This window comes from Malus sylvestris, chromosome 1 (assembly GCF_916048215.2).
Source record: "Malus sylvestris chromosome 1, drMalSylv7.2, whole genome shotgun sequence".
Lineage (NCBI taxonomy): Eukaryota > Viridiplantae > Streptophyta > Magnoliopsida > Rosales > Rosaceae > Malus > Malus sylvestris.
The window spans coordinates 11080440-11105506 of NC_062260.1; the positions used below are offsets into that span (position 1 = coordinate 11080440).

The following is a 25067-nucleotide window of genomic DNA, read 5'->3' on the forward strand; positions in this document are numbered from 1 at the left end:
AAATCCATGTATGGGCCGAAGTGGCAGTTGTTTGGAGGCGGTATTTGTATACCTTGCACTGAAGCTTTGTAGGTGAAGTTTTGCAAGTGAAGCTTTGAAGCTAGAGCTCTGTAAATGAAGTCTTTGAAGCTGGAGCTTATGTAAATGAAGCTTTTGAAGCTGATTGACATGAGTGATGCTCATGAATGTTTTTGTTGATTGACATGAGTGATGCTCATGGATGTTGTCATAAGTGATGCTCATGGATGTTGTCATAAGTGATGCTCATGAATATTGACATGAATGATGGTCATGAATGTTTATGTATGATTGTCATGAGTGATGCTCATGAATGTTTATGTATGAATGACATGAGTAATGCTCATGTATAATTTGGAGTACTGGGCGTACTTTTGATCACCTCGTTGGTGGCATGAAGGAGAGTACGGGTTGTACATTTCATCACCTGGTTAGTGGCATGAATGACTAGTTGCCAAATGATATTAGAGTACGGGTTGTACATTTCATCACCTGGTTGGTGGTAATAGCGGTGGGTTGCTGAATAATTTTGAAGTACTAGGCGTACTTTTGATCACCTGGTTCGTGATAATAGAGGCAAGTTGCCGAATAATTACATAGTACTGGGCGTACTTTTGATCGCCTGGTTGGAGCTACTTTGGGCTTATGGGCCTTCGCCCTCTACACAACATTCCAGCCTATTTATTTTAGGCTTGTTGTTTTTTTTTTATCACCCTCTGATGGGGTTTATACATATTACCCTCTGATGGGGTTTATACAGATGTTTCCGAAAGATAAGGAAAATAAATTACATCATTCTGGTGGAGTGTTTATTCCTTGCTTTTGCAGTGTTTTTCTGCTGCACTTTCTCTGTCTCTTTATCTGGCAGACATGAGGAATCATAATAATAGGAAGATCTTTTGCTTTTCTTCTTTTCTCTTTTCCTTTTCTGCTTTTCCTTTTGCTTTCTCTTTTTTCTTTTTTCCATTGCACTGCAAGTTTACGGCATGGGTGAGTGCATGGTTGGAGTTTGTGGAGGACTGTTGGTGGTGCTCGTGCTACTGCTAGTGGATGATTGCTTTTGCCTGTTTTTTGATGATGGTGTCTCTTTCTTTTTGAGTTGGTGGTCGACAGAGTTGGTGGTCGACACATTAATTCGTCAGATAAAAAAAAAAACAAACTCTTATCTTCTTTCATCAGCTTTCTCTGTCCATCTTGACATTGAACCTCAGCTCCATGATATGGGTCCATATGAAAAGCAACTTGGTTTAAGCTGTATGAAGCTTGGCGACGTGAACTGGATCGGAAAATCTGGGAGTTGAGGAGCTATGAGCAGGAGTTTCTGAGGGCGTGTATATCAGAGATGTGGCGTAGATCCGGTATTTGAGTCGGGTTGATCAGAAATGGGGATTTGGTATGGCGATGAACATCTTCAATCAATATAGCTGCTGAGAGCGAGTTGGATGTCTGACATCAGCAACCATGGGCAGCAAACCTGTTATAGTTGCTAACTCTGCCTGCAAACGACTTCTATCCTGAGAAAGTATATGGTCAACACATGAGTTTAAAGACCTCGAGAAACTCCATAGTCCAAATATAGCAGTAACTGTTGCAGAAGCAGAAAACTTTGTTCATAGGAGAATTTCGTAGGTAGAGAAATTTGGAGCTACTTCTGCTAAAGTCCGAGACCCAAAAACAAGATCTTGGCCTCCTTCTGCCAAAGTCCGAGCGATGTAAGAACCCCATAGAACCAATCCAACAAGAACATGGTGTTTCCACCCAGAAATCGTCAGATCGAGAGCCTTCCCCCAATGCCACCATTCTGTCAATTTGTTCGCCGAGGTAGTAAGCTCGAGGACAGGATCTCCTAGTGACGTGGTGAAAACCCAGAAGCCGATTGGAAGTTGGGTCAGCGTTTGTCCCTGACGAGGGCCTGGTAAAGGCGGCAGTCGCTGTTGAGGACCTCGACGACGGCGTAGTTGATGCGGTTCTCGAGGCCGAGGTTGTGGATGAACAATTAGGGAATTCGGGGAACAGGTTTTGAGGAAAATGGAGGAATGGTGCGCCTGCACTGGTCGAAGTAGAGTTGGCCAATCCGGTTGGCGATCTCGCCGATTTCCAAACAGTTCAGGCCGGCGGCGATGAGCTTAGCGCGATTCTCCTGCTGGTACTTCCACAGGTGCCTGTAGGCCTTGAAGATCTTGCGGAAGTAGTGGTGGTTGTGGAGGCGTATGTAGGCCGAGGAGAAAGAAGGGGATGAAATGCTTTTGGGTCTTCTGCTGGTGGGGATGAGTGAGAGGAAGGCTCTGATCTTCAGATTAGAGGAAGATGCTACTCTGTCGTATTCCTCAATGAGATTAACGAGATCCTCATCGGACTTGATGGATACGATACAAGGGCGTCGAGATCCTTGGTGAGCAGTTAACAGCGCAGATTGACGGCTGTGACGGATGGCCCACATAACTTAGTCAGCTGATTTTGTGTTTGTGGGGGACTGGTTTATTGGGTTTTTGTGTTTGTGGGGATTTTTTGGAAAAGCCCAAGGAGGTTCTGGGTTTTTGCAGATTTTGCAGATTCACGGTGGAGGTGAAAAAATGAAAGAGAACCGACATAGTTTTTCGTATCGATTCCCACAGGCGATGCCAAATGTTGATGCACAAAACCGGAGATCTTGGAACAACGTAAATCCGACCATGAATTTGCAAGAAATGTAAATAACATAAGATGTATCGTGGTTCACCTCAAGGTTTGGGCTACGTCCACACTAATTATGTATTTATCTGAGGGAGAGAGAGCTCTGAGAGTGAGAGCTTTGAGAGGGGGAGAGGGCCTAGGAATTGGCCTTCCCTAATTGTGAGGGTGAGGGGTCCTTTTATAGAATAAGGACTCCTCACTTATTACATATTTGCCCATTCCTTTATCACATAATTACATTTAAGTCTCCCGAGTATTTGTATGAGATCTAAATACGAGGCCCTAAATATGGTATAAACAGATATATTGTCCAATAATATTTTTTTTTTAAATAAGGAGGACCTTTTTATTAAATTTGCACAGAGACCCAAAATGCCCTGGTGGTGGGAAGGGTGACGGGGAAGTAGGAAGTGGGAGGGTCAAGAGGAATGGGAAGGGTTATAGGAATTTTAGTTTTATTATATTTTAATTAATTTGTAGTTTATATTATAAATTAGGGTTTTGAAAAGTCTTATTTATTTATTTAAATAGATTTCTAGGAACATTGTTCTTGTCAACGGACGAGTTAAAGTTGCCTATGACGAACGATATAGGTGTCCGACATGTCATCAAGTTTGGGCTCCATGGAGCACTCATTCATACTCAGTGCCCTATTACTACGCACAAATGGAAGTTTGTCCCCCACAATGCGAAGCACAACCTAATGGAAAAACTCTTGGTACGTATTTTTTTTTTTTTTTAAACAAGTACGATATTCAATTCAAGGTGGAACAACGTCCAAGTAAATGGTTTTATTTGTTCATATAATATTTTTATCAAATTTAATTATATTCATCGTTAGCAATTTATTTATTTTTTAACTAACATTTGTTTTTCTTTTTTTTTTTTTCTATTTCAAACCGAGTTTGATATTGATTGTGTACCGCAAATGTTTGACTACTCTACATTAATTCGCTGTGGATGGCACATTTCAAAGAGTGAATGTTCGAGCTACGCAGCTACTATGCTGATCAAGGAAGTCATCAACAAGCTCTGAACAATCCACCCAATGAATTTGAGGATCAGAGGGGAGTAGTGGATGTGGCTATGCGAGTTTTTATTTTATTTTATATTTTTTTAATAATTATTTTTATGAGTAATTTTCGTAGGACAATTACTTTAATTAAATAATTGTTTTTAATATTTTAATATTAAATAAGTTAATTTAAAAAAAACAAATTAATTAATCAAACATTAATGTCTGTCGAAAATAATTTAACTGACAATTTGCCATCGGTTAGATTACACATAATTTATTGATTTTTTTTTTGTCATATGATAGATTTTGTTAGATTAGATGTTAGATTAACCATCAACGATATTCGAACCCACGTCGTTATGTAAAGGCTCAACACTTTTTCACCACTATGGTAAAATGCCACTCACATAATTTATTGAAATTTAAAACAAATGTTGACACGACTAGCAAAATTTCGTCAATTAAACTTCATTCCATCAGGTAAAATTTGATCAACACAAGTTTGCTCGCAGAATTGCCGTCACAAACTTCGTCGGGTAAATATAAGTTAACCAACGTAATCATGTTGCCATCGGGAACTACATTTACGACAGTGACAAACTTCTGTCGAGTAAAAGATCAAACGACAACCCTTGATTTTAGTAGACGGTTCTTGTTGGTCACGCAATTTATTTTTTCCAGTAGTGACACATCAACATCATAGACATAATTGATATCACACTATATCCAGGACATTGTATTTTGTCCCATACATCACACACTTGACTTCGTTTTTGTTTTTAGAGTAATGATATTCATACCATGTTTTTATATCATATTTTTATATTACTTTAGGTGGCATTTGTTATGGACAGCCACATCATTTGAATTAATCATATTTTTAAATTTAGTTCATTGTTTAATAAACTAATAATTAAGAAAAACTAATTAATTAAATGATGATTGTGGTATACGATGAGTCTTTCTCATTCATTTCCTTGGATTTTGCAAATTTTTCAAATGATATGGCTGCCCACATCAGATGCCACCTAAGGTGTGATAGAAATGTCGTATTAAAACATGAGAGATTTTTCAGTGTGGCCGTCATACGAGATGGTACACCACATGTCCCTATATAAATGGTGAGTTATGTGTGTTAAAAGGTTAGTAACTTAAAAATTAAAAATTTCCACCAATTCCATAAAAACACGTGGTATATCATTTGTGTTCCCGTCACAACTAAAAATTTCTCTAAAAACATAGTATGAATAACATTACTCTTGTTTAAGAGAGACTGCATACCAACAACAATCTTGGGCCAATGATTTCGATTGCTGAACAAAATATTTGATTACGCTAACTAATAACCATACTGTTTGTTATGGTTGATATAAGTTGGTTATATGGATTAAGTTTGCTAGAAATTGGTGAAATATAAAGAGGGTAGTATTGTAAATCTAGGTGAACGAGTCCTCACTATAAAAGCAGAGTTGTAAGGCTTTTGCCATGAAGTGTGTGTTGTAAGATTCCTCTAAAAGATTGAATACAAGAGCTCTTTCTCTCTTTCTTTCTCTAAAACCTCTCTCAGATTCTGCATAGTTTTTCTTTGATTTCTACTGTTAATATTAACCATATCAAAACATAATTGATTAATCCACAACCAGTGGCGAAGCCAGGAATTGTCGTGCAAAAGGGCGAAAACGCTATCTCCACCGAATCAGTTGTAACTGGTAACACTAAATCCAATGTAAGAAGCTTATGCACTAATTTGTAGTCTTAGCACCTCTCAGTCTTCATATTATTTTTCTCTAATATATGGGAAATAATATTCACAGTGTCATTTTCTACCTTTCAATCATTCGTTTTTTGGGAACTTTAACAAAAATCTCTCGGTATTTGTTCATTTTAACGAAAAACTATATTTTTACACTAAAAAGTCAATCCTGGTACTATTCACCTTACCCTTTATTTTGTCCTTATCGTTAAAACTCAAAGTTTTCAAGCTATTTTCATTAGTTTTCTTTTGTTTTTTTCTAACATTTGCATTTGCGTTTGCATTCAATGAAGTAATAAAAATTAAGTGACATAAACAAGAGAATGAAGACAAAAAGAAAAAACAAAGGTTGTAAAAATTGTTGATGATGTTATCCTTTATGTGTGACTATGCTACTAGTTAATATATCAAATCTTTGGTCGGGATCATTTTTTATGATTGAGCATTATGGTGTAGTACCTAATGGGCCGGGTATTAGGTCCAGCGGCAGTTTTGATATCACAACAAATACAGTACCAATTTTGGCTAAAAAGTCAAAAGCAAAAGACGATCGTGTTTCCCTTGCAGTATTAACGCCCTCATCTTCTGGTTTTCTCCTAATCGGAGAAGATAGGCAACCAAATCTCCTTTGTAAGTCGTCGTTTTCAGGGCTTCAAATTCCTGCTCCTCAGAATTTGTGGTTTTCCGATTATTTCCTGGTGCTCTTCAAGCACAAAAGCAGCGATTGCAAAGGGGCGGATTCTTGTTCTCAGTGTTGAATTCCGACGACCGGAGGGGCGGCCGCCCCTCCTTGCTCTGCCGTAGCTTCGCCAGTGTCCACAACACACTTACAGTTTTTATTCTTCCATTGTAAAAACTACAAATAACACATAAAGACCAGATTAATTAAGAAGAAAAAGTTGGACATTATTAACATTTTTTGTTGCATATTCTTCACACATTCTACGTTCTGAGATTGATCTTATATATTATTTTTCATGAGGATGGCATCTGCATGCTCCTGAACCAACTTCCAGGCCATGGCTATGTGTTTTTCTTCCGTCAACGTTACACCGATTGCGCAGCGTATCACATACATACCTCCAACCACAGCGTGAGTCATGAACGCATGACCTGATGCATTGATGCCCTCCAGTAACTTTCGATTAACCTCGTTTATACAGTTTTCGACATTAATCTCATCATCACTAATTATTATTGCAGCAGACGGTGAAACCCTAAAACAAACCATGGAGAAAACCCTAGGCACCACAACCTCAAACCTTCTGTCCGTGGAAACAAGCCCTTCAAAAAGCATGGCCATTTTGACGTGGCTCCTAAGATAGTTCCTGAGGTTAACAGCGCCATAGCTCTTAAGCACAAGCCATAGTTTCATGGCCCGGAACCTCCGGCTTAGGGCTATTTGCCAGTCTTTGTAGTCCACCACTTGCTTTGAGTCAGTGGCCGTGTTCCTCAAATACTCGGGATTAGTTGACAGTGAACTTGTTAATGTGCTTGGATCTTTAATCCAAACACAGCAACAGTCGAGTGCAGTGAAGAGCCATTTGTGCGCATTAAGACTGAATGAATTCGCACCCTCAACACCATCAATGAAATGGCGAAATTCAGGGCACATGCAGGCACTTCCTGCATATGCCGCATCCACATGAACCCATATGCCATAATATTTTGCCACTTGGCATAGTGAGTCCAGTGGATCAACCGCAGTGGTCGCAGTTGTACCAACGGTAGCACATAGAAACAATGGCGTTAGCCCAGCTTCAACATCTGAAGAAATTGCCAATTTTAAGGATTCAGGTGATAAGGCAAATGATGTTGACTTTGTAGTTTTGATGACCCGGAAATTGTTTGGGTTGATACCAACAATTTGGCAAGCTTTTTGAAGTGCACTGTGTGTTTGATCTGACCCATACACAACTAGCTTCTGGATGTTGTCTAGACCAATTTGCCTTAGCATTTGATCCCTGGCGGCTACCATGGTGCAAATAATGGCCTCACAAGTACTACCATGTATTACACCGCCACCATTGCCGGAGAAAAGGAAAGATTTGGGAAGCGTAAGCAGGTTTCCAAGCCAGTCCATGACAATGCTTTCGAGCTCAGTTGCAGCTGGTGATGATACCCAACTGAATCCCACCACGTTGAATCCAGTGCTAAGCATTTCACCAAGAAACCCAGCAATGCTAACATTTGAAGCAAAGTATGCAAAGAAACTAGGACTTTGCCAATGTGTCAGGCCAGGCACAATGTGTTTCTGCACATCTTGGAGGATGGATTCAATGGGCTCTGGGTTATCTGGGGCAGACTCCGGCAAGCACTTTCGGAGATAACCCGGTTCAACTTGACTTAGGACTGGGTACTTCTCTATATTTTGGTAGTAATCTGCTATGAAGTCTACCATCATGTGGCCTTGCCTCCTAAATTCCACAGGGTCCAGAGCGCTAGGCATGTCCGTGGGGGAGGAATTAATATTGCTTTCTTGTGGGCTGAGGCTACCCATTTGCAATATTGGACGCGAAACTGGAGGATAGATAAAATAGAAGACTGATTGACTAGAAATAATGGTACTAATTGGTCTCGATGCGTTGAGTTCCAATTAAGGATGAATTCAAGTGCTTATTATAGTGGTTTAGAGCACATGCGACAAAGAGAAAACGGGTCTTTTAATTAGTGGCGTGGATCACATGTGGGATATAAATCCTGTTTCATTGTCTACTATTAGATATAGCCCACATAAATGTAAGGTCATCTCCAATCGGGAGCTAAATCCCCAACTTTTGAACAAACGATATTATCTACACTAAAATGGTGGGGGGAATGTGTTAACCCTCACAATGGACTAGCAATAATGTGATTCAAATTCGCATTTGACGAGAATCGAAACCTAAAGCCTCTCATTTACAAGTTGACGCAACACGAAACGATGAAAGGGTTACCATCGTAATCCCTTATAGACCAAAGTCTGGAACCCACCAGAAAGTTGAGAAAATCGCAAACGATAATTTGATAATTGATTCAGATGAAAGATGCTTACAAATGAGAAGCCAAATGGCTTAAATAAATAAATTACAACCCTCTGGGGCATCTCAAAAGGCTTAGGTAATTAAAACAAAAACTAAAAGACATATAATAAAGCCCTTGAAACCCCAAAAGACAAATAATAAAAAGCTCCATTTATTAGTAAGTTGTTGCTATTGATGAATTTATGCAAAAGATGGTTCAAGCCACTTTTGTAGGAGAATTGAACGCCACTTCTACGTCATGGTCCCAATTCTAATCAAAAGTATTTGTTGTTGCCTTTTACGTCGCCATATTGAATGAATCCAACATTTTCCAACTTTAATTCTTCTTTTCCATAATTTGAAACATTTTAATTTTTTTATTTTTATTTTTCTTTCTTTGTTGGAAGTGACCTGTATCTTGTCCTATATCAGACTCCTCCACTTGAAAAGAACTTGCCCTCGAGTACATCTTGAAAAGAACTAGGGTTGATATAAATCTTGATGAGTAAATAAATTCTTCAATCCAAGGAACCCAATATTCTTGGCATTTAGTTGGAGTCACAAATGAACTAATACCATACAAAAGATTATAATATACAACTTCATAATCTAACCCCTTCTTGGTTGAATCTTCTTGCACTCCAAATATACTTCTTTTCTTGCAATTTAATTCCACATCAACTTTGTCTCCTACAACCATGTCAATCATACTATTTTCATATTGAACCATACCTTGATTTTCATGGATGCATTCTTGGGGAATTTCAACTTACATGATCTTGTTGTCATCGATATTGATAAGATCAACTTCTTTTTCTTCAATTTCTTCTTCCATCTTTTCTTGGCATGTGGGATCATCAGATAATTTTTCTTCCACTACTTTTTTTTTTTTTTTGAAAATAACATTTTTAGTTTTTAAAAGATACAAATCATATTCAAATAAGAACCATACCTTAACAATAACTCTCTTCATCCTATGCCAAGATCGGATATGATTCTTTCCTTCTTTCTTTCGTGCCTTTTGCAAACTATCCCACCAAAAAGCAATATTTCCCTTTAAATGAAGAGTAGCTATCTTGACTATTTTTTCCACTGGAATGGTAATTTAGTCGAAGAATTTCTCTACACTTGCAACCCAATTCAGAAAATCTTCAATGCATTCGCCGACCTCAAAATAAGGAATCTTTTGAATATCAAGTTGATGATTCTGGCTTGAGGCAAATCCTCCAGCATATTCCCCATCAACAAAAGACTTTTTGCAACCATCATAGAAGATATTTGGTGTGCCACAAATAGCCTTCCTCTCACAATCAACACTGAAGAGAGGTTTGTTTCTATGATTGCTTGCCATTAGAATAGGGCAAATCCCTGCTCTAATACCAATTGACACAGCACGAAATGATGAAAGGGTTACCAGCGTAATCCCTTATGGACCAAAGCCTGGAGTCTACTAGAAAGTTGAGAAAATCCTAAAGAATAGTTTGATAATTGATTGAAAGATGAAAGATGCTTACAAATGAGAAGTCAAATGGCTTCAATAAACAAATTACAACCCCCTGGGGCATCTCAAAAGACTTATGTCATTAAGACGAAAACTAAAAGACAAATAATAAAGCCCTTGAAACCCCAAAAGACAAATAATAAAAAGCTCCATTTATTAGTAAGCTACTGCTATTCATGAATTTATGCAAAAGTGGCTTGTAGGAGAATTAAACACCACTTCTATGACCTCATCACGATCCCAATTCTGACACCAGAAAATTTGTTGCTGCCTTTTATGTTGTCATATCAAATGAATCCAACATTTTCCAACTTTAATTCTTCTTTTTCAGAATTTGAAACATTTTATTTGCTTTTTCTTTCTTTATTGGAAGTGACCCTATCTTGTCATACATCACAAGTGTAGAGGAATACTATTAGACTGTAGTACTAAGTGATAGCTAAATTCCCAACTTAGCCCTTAAAAAATAAAAAAAATAAAAAAATTCTATCTCCAATGGTGAGGTGTACATAACTACCCAAAATGCCTAATTTTTTGGGAGTGCTAGCAAACTTTGTACTAACCTTTACATTTGGATGTTTTCACTATATCAAGTCATAAGTCATTTATACAAAAATAAATAAATAAATAAATAAAACTAGACGTTTAACAATTTTCGATGGTCTAGTGGTATTCCTCTTCACTTGTGAGTGAGAGGTCTTAGGTTTGATTCTCACCAAAGGCGAAGTTGAATCACGTTATTATTGCAAGCTCATTGTAATGCTTAGCCCACTCTCTCACTCCCTTAGTGTAGATACTACCGTTTATTAAGAAAAAAAAATTCGACGAAAATTTAACTTTGCCCTTTAAAATTCATTTTCTCTCACCTCCAACCCATCATATTTAAATTTCCTGAGAAAAACCCATTGTTTAGGCTCCAACTAAGCAAGTTGCTTTCAACTTGCTTGATGACTCAAATTATGTATAATTTATCTCCCAAGAATACCCCCGTTATAATTTAACTTGATTATTGGGGTGGGATTTTATGGAATTTAATGTTATTTGTCTTTAATTGATTAGAGCCTATCTAGTATTCTATTAGAGTTCAAGGTTTTTAACTTAAAAACTGTTTCTCAATTCACAACTCAAAAACTTGTTTTGCGAAATTTGAACTAAAAAATAACTCAAAAACTAGCCTAAAATCCAAGAACAACAAAAGGTTTGGTTTTACCATTTTTTTCTTTCTTCTTCACGACATCTGTAGGACCTTGGCATTGAGGCCAGCGACACCAAACATCAACTGAGAGTAACTGGCGGTGATGAGAGATATGTTTCCGGTGACTGAGAGAGATGTTCCGACAACCATGACATGGATTTTTCCAGCGACTAAGATATTTTCTTCCCACTATCCCCGACCTACCGTCCTCTCACTCTAATCACGTTGTCAAGATATTGGGTCTTGGTACGTATTTTCTGGGTCACTTCTTGGATCCCGACCTGACCTTAATATCCTCCCTCAGCCACCGCCACCTAATGATTTTGTACAGACAAGTTTTTTAGGGTTGTATAACCTAAATTCTTTAAGATTTAAAATAGTTCCAAGTTAGATACCAAATAAGTTTTTGGTTTGTAAAAATTTTTGTTCTTGAGAGACGTTCATCCAAGTTGTTTTTAAGAATTATATTTTTTTTTTAATTTTTAGTAGAATACCAAACAGACGCTTAGCTTTCTCAAATGTTTTTGCTCTAACAATGGTTTTTCAAATGGATTTCAGTCTGTCACTTTTTTTTATTTTTAAAACTTGTTCAAAATGCTTTTACAATTTGTGAATCTTTTGAAAGAGTTTTTCAAATGGATATCAATCTGTCACTTCTACTTTAAACTTGTTCAAAATTCTTTTACGATTTGTGGGTCTTTTGTTCTTTCAATTGTTGGAGCTTGTTATATTAGTTTTTCTTGGTTCAAGTTCTATCAGACCCTTTTTCAGGTTTGATTTGTTATGCTCTCAGTTTTTTTTTTTTTTTAATTAATCGGTTTGCTTCAGTGCCTTCTATAAATTTTTGTTACTTTGATGTTTTATATTAGTACTTATGTCAGTTTTTTTTTAAATTCATGGGTTTGCTTCTGTGCCTTCTACAACCCAGCCTTGTTATTCACTTTAGTTGGTAACTGGATACGTGCTCGACAACTCATATCTATGCATCTTCGGTTGTGCATCTATGTGCCAATTGCGCCGCCCTTACATACGAAAATGGGTCCTTAGAGAATGCTGAGAATCAATGTCGGATATGATTCTCCTTCATTCATTTGCTATTTAGAACCTTTGAAGGGCGATCTCTTTACCACTTATTTCGCGGATTGTCATTTTTACGAGACAGTATTGTCGCGCTTAAGGGGAGATAAGAACGTCACCATTCCAAAAGATTGATGTGAATTATCATTTTGGATCCCCGATCGCATAGTCTGAAACTGAAGTAAAAGAATCTTAGATCTTCAGAAAGTTGCTCAAAGCATGCCGGATGCCTTTACCAATCTAGCGAAAGTGATGAGATTATATATATCAACTATAAATGTGCCTGCAAAGATCGACATACCGTATCAACGTCTAACCCTTATCTTAGAAGGATGAGACGCCGTGAGCGTGTTGAGCAAATTGCCCAACCTCACGACGTGACCAACACTCTGGTGGTTGACCAATCATCTGCTTCTACCGAGAAGCTTGGTAGACTAGTGATTCAAAGGATTCACAACCTCGAATGGGAAATCCACGACACATGTTAGTGAAACTAACATGAATCTGACTATCGCCTACTCATCTTATTCGATGCATGATGGTATTTTAGATTATGGAAGTGTACTAAAAGATATGAATCCTCCTCTCGAAAAATCTAGAGTTTTCGGTCTACCATGCTAGCTTGGATGATATTTAGGCAAAGAATAAGATGATAACTGAGAACGCATTAGTATATGCAGTAGCTAAACATGCAACTCATGACGTGATAACTGCGTATCTTATGGGATCTTGATACAGAAAGCTATATGAAAGTTCCAGAAGGATTTCCATTTACTGTATTAGATAGCTCTAGGCCATGAAACACTTTCATGGTTAGATTGAGGCATTCACTTTACGGACTGAAGCAATCCGGGCAGATATGGTATAACCGTACGATTGAGTATTTGACTAGTCAGGGATATGCGAACAATGAACTACTCCCTTGCATGTTCATTAAAAATTCACATTCTGGATTTGTTTATAGTTTATGTCGATGACATGAATCTCATCTGGATTCTAGAAGAGCTTGAGACAACTGCTGGGCACTTGAAGTAGAATTTGAGATGAAGGATCTAGGAAAAACTCAATACTATTTTGACCTGGAGATCGAGCATCATTCAAATGGTCTTCTTGTTCATCAATTGAACTACATGCCAGAAGGTGTTGCGTGTTTTAATGAAGATAAAAAGTGAAGCCTTCGGGTACTTCTATGGTCGTCCGAATGCTAGATGCAACACGAGATCCTTTATGTCCTAAGGATGATGAGCAAAAGGTCTTGGAATTAGAAGTTTCTTACCTTAGTGCAATTGGCGCATTATTGTACTTAACTCAGTGTACTAAACCAGACATCTCATTCTCTATGAATCTTTTAGCGAGATATATTAAATACCTTTTCCGCTACCTCAAAGGTACGACAGATTTGGATTTGTTTTATCCTAATGAATCTTTAAGTGGAACCATCCCCCCCTCGGTTCTCGGGTTGATTCTCGCCTAGTTGGTTATGTTGACACATGGTACTTGTTTGAACTGCACAAGGCACGTTCTCAAACGGGTTACGTCTTTACCGTTGGAGACACTGCAACATTTTGAAGGTCAACCAAACAGGCTTTAGTTGCGAATTCTTTGAACCTGCTGAATACTCGCTCTACATGAAGTGATTCAGGAGTGCTTTTGGTATAGAGTAGTTGTGGAATATATTCGAAACACCCGCAGACTTTCTTCTGTCGTTAATGTTCTTACAATGATTTATAAAGATAACGCAACATGTATCAAACAATCCAAGAAGGGATACATCAAAGACAACCCCAAGCATACTGTGCTGAATTTATTTTCTCTCATCAGCAACAAGAATATTAGAACATTAACGTCAAGCAAATCCGTTCCCATGACAACCTGGTCGACCTTTTCATCAAGCCACTACCAAACTTTACTTTCTAGAAAATTGTTCAAGGAACTAGTATGCGTAAGCTTTATGAGTTTTAGCATTGTTAGTTCTTTTTGGTATTATGTCAAACTTATGGGAGTATCCTGAAGTATACTCACTTTGCCTTAATGTACTTTTTACCCTACAATTAGGAGCATTTTCCTTTGGGTTTTTGCTACCTGACTAGGTTTTGACGAGGCACCCATTATGGGCTAGTCATACCCTTGTGTACATCCTGTAGGTGTTTGTATTGGTTTTGCATCCAACTCACTGCTTTCCTTAGACTATGGGTTTTTGTCCCATATTGGATTTTACCATAGCTGGATTTTGTGAGACTTATTTCCATATGTAAGTTCAATGTTTTAGACTATCATGTTGTTCCCTAGATCAGTGCTGATGAATCAACTTCCTCAATTATTTTGAACCTGATGTCACATCTACTTGAGTATTTACACACTCAAGATGGAGTGTTTTAAATATTATCTAATTGTGATGGTGAAAATCCTAAATAGATTTGGTTTCTAGATTATCCATTATTCTAGTAATTGTTTCCTTAAAGGATTGTACTTAGTTGGAGGACAAGTTAATCAACTCCTCTTGGTTTACTATAAATAAAGTCGATGCACTGACCTTTTCAATAGGATTTTGAAAACGAAGAAGATGCCAAATGAGTGGCGAAAGAGCACTTTGGTGCCTATCTACAAGAATAAGGGTGACGTACAAAATTGCATGAACTATAGGGGTATTAAGCTAATGAGTCATACAATGAAGCTCTGGGAGAGAGTCATTGAGCATAGATTGAGGCAAGAGACATGAGTTTTGGACAACCAATTCGGGTTCATGCTAGGGCGCTTAACCATGGAGGCAATCTATCTCTTACGAAAATTGATGGAAAGATATAGAGAGGGGAAAAAGGATTTACACATGGTCTTTATAGATTTGGAAAAAGCGTATAATAGGGTCCCAAGAGACATTCTCTGGAGGATTTTGGAGAAGAAAAGAGTACGAGTAGTATATATCCAAGCTATAAAGGATATGTATGAAGGAGCAAAGATTGTTGTAAGAACTCATGAAGGACAAACCGAAAGCTTCCCTATAACTGTAGGATTACATCAAGGCTCATCCTTAAGTCCTTACCTTTTTGCGTTGGTAATGGATGTGTTAATAGGACATATTCAAGATGATATTCCTTGGTGTATGCTTTTCGCAGACGATATAGTGTTGATAGATGAAACTCAGGAAGAGGTAAATGTGAAGCTTAACCTTTGGAGAGAAGTGTTGAAATCTAAAGGTCTTCGCCTAAGCCGATCAAAGACAGAATATATGGAGTGCAAGTTCAGTGCAAATAAATGCCAAAATGAGTTAGGGGTGAGGATCAGAGATCAAGAAATACCAAAGAACGACTGCTTTCGCTACCTAGGATCTATCTTGCAAAAGAGCGGAGAATTAGATGGAGATCTCAACCATAGAATACAAGCTGGATGGATGAAGTGGAAGAGTGCATCCGGCGTGTTATGTGACCGCCGTATGCCACTGAAGCTCAAGGGAAAATTTTATAGGACGGCAATAAGGCCGGCGATGCTGTATGGCACAGAATGTTAGGCGGTGAAGCATTAACATGTACACAAAATGGATGTAGCGGAGATGAGGATGCTTCGTTGGATGTGTGGGCACACGAGAAAGGATAAGATTAGGAATGAGGATATCCGAGGTAAAGTAGGAGTAGCCAAAATTGTAGGAAAGCTGAGAGAAAATCGGTTACGGTGGTTTGGACATGTGCAAAGAAGGCCTACTGACGCTCCGATTAGAAGATGCGACTACGGGATAGAGCTTCAGGGCCGAAGGGGTAGAGGAAGACCTAGGAAAACTTTGGAAGAGACTCTAAGAAAAGACTTAGAGTACTTGGATCTAACGGAGGACATAACACAAGACCGAGCACAATGGCGTTCTAAGATTTATATAGCCGACCCCACTCAGTGACTTGGATTTTTCAAGTTTCCAACCTAGAAGTTTTCCTCACTCGAGAAATTAAGGGAACACTACCTCAACCTACATGCTTCACTCACAAAGCTTCAACATACAAGCTTCAACAAAAGAAAAATTCAAAGAACTTAGTGAATAAGGCTTTGGTGTATTTAACACAATACGTTGAAATGAAGCAAAGCTTATTTATTGATATCTCCGATAAGTTACAAATACGTACATATACATGAGTCAAAATAAACAAACAAGAGGAGGCCTTCACAAAGGTTGCTTAGGAGAAGTCTCAGCAGTTGGTAGAGCCCTAGAAAGAGAAGGCACCAGAGGGTGATCACTCGGAGCCTCAGTATTGGAAAGAACCCTAGAAGGAAGAGGCATCAGAGGCTGATCATTTGAAGCTTCATTATGCGGTACAGCCCCAGAAGACGAAGGCAATAAATGCCTTTGGAACAAACCCACAAACCTTTGATGATCAAGTAAAATCTGACCATCAGATTCTTTCATCTGTTCAAGCTTCCTCTTCATGTTTGTAGCATAGTTATGTGCGAGCCTGTGCAACTGTTTATTCTCATGCTTGAGCCTTCTAATCTCCTGCTTGAGACTCATCACTTCAGCCGCCAATATTCAACTTGGCGGGTTCGAGCAAATAGGCGTTGGGCCATATTTGATACAGAACCTGCACACTGAACACTGAGAGCCAGAGAATCCTTAACAGCCAACTCATCAGACCGACAACTTCTGGAAAATTCATATCTCCAGGTTGCAAGTAGATTGCCTTTCTTTTGCCTCTGCTTCATTGCCATTTTCTTAGCAGATCTTGAACATCCTCGCTCTCATCGTCTCCAGATGTGGCTCGTGATCCCCTAGCACGTCGCCTCCGTTCTGGGAAGGATGATTCTCTTTTACTGCTATAACTTGGGACGTCAGTGATGTCCCCTGCTGCGTTGCGGCAGTACTTGCGAAATTTGCAGCGAGATTCAAACCACCTAGACTGCTGCCTAGCCTGCCTCAGGCACCCAGGGAGCGCCTATATCCTCCCTGCCTAACTGAGCGTTTTGGTCTAAATCGAGTCGGAGCTCCGCCGCCCAGCGCCTAGGCAGCCGCCTAGGCCGATTTTTAGAACACTACACCATTGTACTAGTAATTTTATTAAAACCAAACTCAGACTGCCTGATTCCTTATATAGGAATGAAACTCATCTAAATCACTGTACAAAGCCTTAGGTACACCAACCAACTATTAAGTATTTCAAATATATGTAAACACATGGTGTTTTTGTTAAAGATTCACTAAGCCCGTTAAGACGTGTTGCATAATATATTCCATTTTGTATGGAATAAAAAGAAAAATTGTTTACCTTTTTCTCTCTTCTCTCCCTCATCCAACCTCATCCAAGAACCTTAATTCACAAACCCTAGCTCTTTGCCGCCGGCCCTTCCTCTTGGTTGGGGTCGGTGGCAACCCTTTAGCTTTAACTTTTTCTGCAATTTCTTCTTAACCTTACTATCTTTGCTTTCCTCTTAACTTGTTAATTTATGGTGATTTTGTTCTTTGAGCTGAGTTTCACCTTCCTTTGAGATTTGTCTCAAATTCTCTGAGCTTGTCTCACTTTATAGTGGTTCTCATCTCAAATATGGGATTTAAGCTTTTTTCGTCTCCATGTTGTTCCTAGCTGCAAGTCATTTTTTACCGACCCTGCTACTCGAATCATCAAGCGTTTCCTCCATGGATCTCATTTGGAGACATGCTTTAGGTTTGGGTGACTCTTGAAGTACGTTTAGTAATATTTGGTAAGATTATGAGAGCGCTCATGGCACGGATGGCTTGCCCACCCCCATTTTTCTTTTGTCTCTTATGTTTGTTGACTCTACTTCACAGTGGCAGTGGCTTCGCGATGGTGGTGTGGCTATTTGGGTGGAGGTGGCTGCTTTACCTACCCAAGATCTAGGGTTCTATTTTAGTGCTGTTATGGAACCTCTTATTGGGCTGTTTTCTTGTATTTTCTTTGTTCTAAGTTGTACTCTTACTTGGTTGTTTTGAATTATTTGTCAACTTTCCTAACCTTGGATTAGTATTTTATTTAATCAAATTAGCTATGTTTGACAAAATAAAAATAAAAATAAAATGTTTAGCGAATCGTATCGCCATAGCAACCAATAGAAAGAGCTCAAATGCTTTAGAGATTTGCAGCCGCACGAAGACTTTGTTTGGCTCCGAGAGTCTCAATACGAGGGCAGGAATCTTCCGATGGCTACTGCTGTTAATTGTTAGCACCGTTCGCGTCCCTACTCACGTGCTTGTATTCGACTTTACCGGAAGTAGTCCATAAAGTATCTTAGCCTCATCGATTAGTACAGCAGAAAGGAGTGATGAATCAGTTTCTTATGTTCAACCTTTATGTGGCTGCAAATGTCGAAGCACATTTGAGATCTTTGTCTACCTGCTATAGCGACAAGATTCAGTACACAATTTTCCTAGTACGGTACGCAAAGTCGAAAAAAGGAGAATTGTATGGTGTAATAAGGAAAACCCACCAGTGTCTTCAATGAGGACACGTTCCATCAGACCAAAAAACAAAGGAGAACAAACTCCAAAGCAAAGGCCAATAGCAAAAGACAAACCCAGCATGTGAATTATAGGAAGAGTTTTTCAATTTAAACACCTCCACCTATTTAAGTTCATCCACATTTTTATCTACTCATTAAAAATTTCGAATTCTACTTTTTTCTAAGAATTACACACCCTTATTCCTAAACTACCCTTCATACACCTGTTGACCTTAAAAATTACACTACATGGCTCGTGAGCAAATACTTCTGAGTGTGGTTATGTGATAGAATACGTTTTTAACTTCTGAATCAGGCGACCTTGGCCGAGGAAGAAACACTGTCTAACTATGTTGTCGTCGTCCATCGACTGCCAAATTGGTTTAGCCAAACTAAATTTGTTTTGAGTGTCAGTAAAAACAGTTAGTATTTTTCTCAAAAGCGTGAAAGTGTTCACATAGAGTATTGGTTTGTGTATTGAGTTGGAGATCCTTTATATGTTGCCAAACTTCTTGTATTTATAGAGATTGAATGCTTACTTAGCCAAATTGTGTAATTACAAATAAAAAAAAAGGAACTTTAATGAAAAAGGTTTCTCAAAACTTTTAATTAACCAAAAACCATCTACTAACTTTATTTAATAAAAAGGGCTTAAACTTTAATAAAAAGGATTCAAATTTTAATAAAAATGACAAAAGTTTTACATAACAACAAAACAGATAAAACAAATAAAAACATATACTGATGCGCGGTCCCGTGCTTCACATCACACACACTCTCTTTCTCACTTAGCCGTTCAACCTCTTTCTCTCTCTTCCTCTTTCATATATTCCCATTCATTTTTTTCTCTCATTTCACCTCACCCATCTACATCAACTTTTTCTCTTTTCTTTTTTCTTTTTTGTTTTTCACCTTTCCCCACTCTTCTCTCTCCTTTCACCTCGCTCCATAAACATTTTATTTTTATTTTATTATTTGTGTATTTGACTATTTTTTGAATTGTTTTATAACAAACTAAGTAATAATATTACAAAATCAAAAAATAAAGAAAAATTTCATTATTCAATTTTATGAACATTAATATTGTGACTATTTCTTAAACAGAATATTGACTACTTAAACTGAACACTATTTCTTAAATTGAACATTGACTACTTTTTAAACGGAACACTATTTTTTAAATTGAACATTGACTACTTCTTAGACTGAACAATATTTCTTAAACTAAACACTAACTATATTTTAAACGGAACACTAATACTATCATTACTTCTTGAACTAAACACTGATTATTTCGTAAACTGAACAGTGACTATTTCTTAAACTGAACGCTAGCACTATTACTATTTCGTAAACTAAACACTGACTATTTATTAAACTGAACACAATACACTATATATTAAACCAAGTAATAGTACTATCACTATTTCGTAAACTAAGCACTGACTATTTTTCAAACCAAACACTAGTATTATCATTGTTTCGTAAACTAGTACTGTTTCTATTTCATAAACTAAGCACTGACTACTTCTTAAACAAAAAACTAACTATTTCGTAAATTAAACATTGACTATTTCTTAAAATCGAACATTAGCACTATCACTATTTTTTAAACTATTTCCTTACAAATTACTATCATGTATTGATGTCAGCAAAATATTTTTTTTATCTCAAATTTCTCTCTCTTTTTAAATTTTTTTGGAGTTTGTTGATGTCAGTTTGAAAGGATTTGGTTGGCACAATTTCTTCCTTACACTCCCTTTCTCTCTCTCTCTCTCTCTCTGTGAACCTTTTCCTTTCCGATGAAATATTTAAAAAGTAATTTAGGTGCTGCTTTTGCACTGTTGATTTTCTGTTGAAAATTACTACTTTTCTTTTCTTTCTTTCTGTACGTAAATAGATTTCTCTCTCTCCCTCTCTAAAAGAATAAAAGCCATTGAAGCTTCATTCTCACGTTTTCCTTCCCAATGAAATGTTTTAAAAATAATTTATTTCATCCATCCATTCCATCTCATCATTCATTGTACTACTCCCACTACTTATTTTGCACTGCACGTTAGTCTTCTTATTAGTTCTATCTGCTCACAGTCATAGCAGAGGCTTGATTTGATAATTGAATTGGTTGGCGCGTGCTTACACGCGGTTGGGTTGGATTGTTTTATATATTTTTTATTTCTTGTCCTTATCATTAAATAAAGTTTGCATACGGTTTTTGGTTAAAATTCAAAATTTTGAAGCCCTTTGGTTAGTTTTCTGAAAAAGAAAGCACTAAAGCACCGCACCATCATCTTGATGTCTCGAAAATGTTTGGTGGCTATGCTTTCCTTCAATTCAAGCTAGGTATTTAGGTTATCTCCAACCGAATGAGCTAAATATAGACCTGTTCAAAATTATAGCCTTGTAGAAAATTATTTTTTAATGAACAGTTACGGACCATATTCATATGTCATCTCCAATCGAAGAGACTAAACATAACCTCTTAATAATTTATTATTTTTAAATTAATTCTTTAAATTCATCACTAACTTAATTCACCAACTCAATAAATTCAATCTATACTAAAACTGAAAACACACCGAATCACTGTTCATAAGCACAATGCACTAACGATTTTGCTCCTGTTTAATTTTTTTAATTTCATTTCTGCTAGGTTTACACATGGTGGATGCGTGTTTATGATCGTGGACGCATGTTCTCTCTCAGATTTCTCGAGCTCTCTCTCGAAGGTTCAGTAAACCTTTCCATTTCCTTCCAGTGCATATCTCTCCAATCGGAACCCACGAACGACAAACACAAATCCACTAAATATCTTCCTTCTTTCTTCCTCTCGCTAGCCTTTCTGCCTTCTTTCTCTTTAAATTCCATCTCTCTCCAAAATTCCATTTCTCTCTCCTCCTTCAAACCACTTTATCTCTCCAGAAGTCCATCGCCACTGCCTTTTCTCTAATGGTTGAATTTGGGTATGCATAAACCCTTCCATCTGTTATTTGTAGGGTTTTGAAAAGGGTAAGCTGATTTGATTAGAGAAGAATGAGAATCTGAGAAAAAAAGAATCTTTTAAATTTTTATTCCTATCATTTTGATGTCTTTTTTTTTGTTGTATTTTAAATGCAGAGGATGAGCATGATGTTGTTTGGTTTTGGCTGGAGAAAGGGAAGCCACATGAATGCCTAGTCTACACACATTAGTTTGTGGTAAGTGAAGGCTTGAACTTGATGTGGTAGAATTTTTTTTTAAATTTTTTTTCCAGCTTCCTACGACTTTTATGTTATTATTTGGATTATGATCCAATGGCACGTGGTTGGAACTACTGGTAGAACCCGAATGGGAAGAAGAAAGAAGAAAGCCAGCTTTTCAACCGATAAGCTAAAATCAATCCTCTCGATCTCCTCATCGGCGGCGGCGGCGACCAGCAGGTTCACCTTTTTAATTTCATTTTAATTTTTCTCTTTTAAGTCGATTTAAGAAATGAAGAATCTGAAAACCTTGGGCACTCCAAACGGTTGACCAAATTTAAACTGAAAATTGAGCCCATTTGAGATAGTTAATTAGTGAAGAATGCTTATTTTTGTTACTTAGAGGTGTTTATAAAGAATCTGATGTAACATGTATTAACAAGAAGCCTATCACAACATCCCACAATCTATCATAATCTCTGTATACCCTTTTTTCCTTGATATTGTGTGTCTTGCAAAACTTATTTTTTGTGCAGATTAATTCAAAATCATGCTATGGATATACATGGGAAATTGCAAACAAGTTTCCATCTATCCCAAGTATCCTTTTTTTCTCTCTGTTTTATGTGTTTTTTATAATTAGTTTGTCTATCTACTCTGGCTTTAAAGAAAAGATCTAAAATTTACACTGCTTGGTAATCTTTAAACATTGAAAACAATAGAAGGTTAGTTGTTGTATGCAAGTTTTTAAGAAAATGGTATTAAGAATATGATGATTTGGGAGTTGCAAGGTTTTGAAAAAATGGTATTGAGAATCTGATAATTTGGGAGTGAGCGATCATAGGACCAAAACAAATCAGAATTGTTATTTCTGACAGCACTTCTTTATTTCAACTTCAGGCCTTTCGTAGCTTAGAATTTGAGAACCAGAATGTAGTTTTCATTTTTAGAATATTGTCATTTGACTTGCTGAAAATATTTAGGGACCTCAGTTTATATGGTGCTCTCATCTCTGTGATGCAGAGCTAATCAAATTTTATGACTAATTAAACTATTATTTGCTTGCAAAGATGTCATTAACTTTCAATTGGCTTTTGCAGTACGTTTGGAACCAAGCTGAATTTGATATCAGTAAGCTAAAGACAAGAATTAGTCCATTTCCATCTCAAAAAGCAGCAGATGACAATTAAACCACCTTGCATCAGGTAACCATCACGCTCAGATTGCATTCAATGGCTATCTAGACCAAGAGAACCTACAGTAGATCATTACTAACTCGGGGTAGATTGAAAAGAGTTTAAGTCTAGCGAGGCTTCTACAATTTAGGGAAGAATACCAAGATTTACATTTTGTTTAACTCCCTGAATAAACATGTGCATTTTGTTAACAGTATTGAAAACTATTGTATGAAACATTTTCCATGGGGTTCTGTTGATTATATAACTGTGAATTTTGGGTATTCAGAGAGTTTTGGAGGTTCTGCAATTTCTGGTACCGTGCATCGTATAAGGCTAAGAAGTCACCATTACATCTCTTATCTAAGAGCCAATATTTAAGTTGGTGAGTAAGCAATAAAATGAGTGTTGTGCAAGTTAATTAAGTTCTGCATATTGATTTTAAGGCTAATTATGTGGTGTTACGTATAAGTACACACCAATTATATTCTTTCGAAGAATACATCAGTTTATATAGTAGCAAAATGATTGCGAACATTGAAAAATCTCAAGTAACTTAAATTATCATGCTAGATCCTAAACTTTTCTAATCTTTGCTTACAAAGAGTTGATGACTAGGCAGTGATTTCTATTGAGCACCAGTTATTTGCACCTCTTTTCCCTCATTCCATAATTGAAGTGCTTTTGACTCTATGTAGTAATGATTTACGAGATAAAATTGTCGATTTGTTTTTCTTCCATTGTGTTTCCTTTTTCAAAAATTAAGATAGAAAGGGAATGCTATAATAATTTGAGGTTTTCATTTTGATATTCATATGTGTACTTTAGCAGGTACAAAAAAAGAGATTTGGTTTGCAGATATAGTCATTAGTAATGCTTTTATGGTTTTCTTTAATGTGGAGAAAATTAGGATTCCTTTTAAAAGATTTTATTGCTCATATGGTTAGGGAGTATTTACAGGAACTTCGTTTTCTTTATCAGACACTAGAAGAATAGTGCAAGTGAATGAACTTATGAGGACTGGCTTATAGATGGATGACTTCCTACTCTGTATGACTACCATGTTTAGTATTACTGTCGATTCTTCATTAACTCATTCATGGTAAATCAATTTGAAATTTCATTCATCTCCTGCAACCTATTGGTTTGTCCATTTCATTGTAAAAACTTGTTCAAAGAGCAGACTGTCAATGTGATTTGAGTTGGTTGTACATAGTATCATCTTTTTTGTAAATAACACTTTAAAATCATCTCTTTCAGTCTAAACATATTATATGTAAAATAATATCATCTTAAAATGGTCGTATAACCCACGGCATTGTGTGGGGGCTCAATTGCTAGTATTAACTATTCAGCTATCATCGTGAAATGGGTTAAATCGAAATCAAGTCATTCTCATAAAACCCCATCCATAAGAATCCTATTTAAAAATAAAAACAAGAGTGATTCACTTCCATAATTTACCCAGGTGGCAATTACCACCTCCTTTTGGTGCTAACTCGAAAATGTCGTTGTCATTGTTATGATCCCACATCGGCAACGGCAGAGCAACAATGGACTTAGGGGGGGGTGGATGCCCCCACTGAGAAAGTTGTATGCATTCTAATTCCCTATGAGTAACACTAATTAAATAACAATTAAAAAATTGTCTTTTCTGACCAAACTGGTCTTATTTATTTTTTATTTTTAAATCCAGTCCAAAACGACGTCATTTTGGTCTATAAAAAAATAATAAATAAATAAATGAAACGGTGTCGTTTCATATATGTTTGAAAAAAAAAGTATGTATAGTGGGGGACCGCTTGTCCTCCCCCCAACACAAATTCCATCTTTGTTTTTTTTTTATTGTGGATATGTGATCTAGCATTGAGTTTTCAGGTTTAAAAGAGATTGGAGAACTTGCAAAAAAAAAAAAAAAGGTTCAGTGCAAAAAACCCAAGGTGTATTCGTTGGTTTACTTGCTTGTGACATTAGCACTAACTCTTCCAGTTGCTATTGCAATCGTTGAAATAGCATTTTCGGCTATGAAATTTCTGAAGAATCGATTGAG

The 25067-nt window shown here is 37.1% G+C and overlaps 1 protein-coding gene and 1 long non-coding RNA gene across 8 annotated transcripts; one reads left to right on the forward strand and one right to left on the reverse strand.

Moving 5' to 3' along the window:
* Positions 1–6325: 6325 nt before the first annotated feature.
* Positions 6326–8063, reverse strand: LOC126628141 (phenylacetaldehyde synthase-like). Its single transcript, XM_050297764.1, has one exon. The coding sequence runs from the start codon at positions 7960–7962 to the stop codon at positions 6424–6426; it is 1539 nt and encodes a 512-aa protein (XP_050153721.1). The 5' UTR covers positions 7963–8063; the 3' UTR covers positions 6326–6423.
* Positions 8064–21117: 13054 nt separating this feature from the next.
* Positions 21118–24302, forward strand: LOC126620194 (uncharacterized). Of its 7 annotated transcripts, XR_007623093.1 has the most exons (7): positions 21210–21672; positions 21781–21860; positions 21984–22082; positions 22379–22442; positions 22943–23047; positions 23307–23402; positions 23999–24302. It is a non-coding gene; the product is annotated as an uncharacterized LOC126620194 (long non-coding RNA). The 7 variants fall into 7 exon arrangements; XR_007622896.1 differs by having other exon boundaries at positions 21137–21672; positions 22379–23047; XR_007622801.1 differs by having other exon boundaries at positions 21142–21672; positions 21984–22442.
* The last annotated feature ends 765 nt before the right edge of the window (positions 24303–25067 follow it).

What these genes read in the sequence shown, in the direction of transcription:
- LOC126628141 (XM_050297764.1), bottom strand. Translation starts at nt 7,962, where the DNA reads ATGGGTAGCCTCAGCCCACAAGAAAGCAATATTAATTCCTCCCCCACG.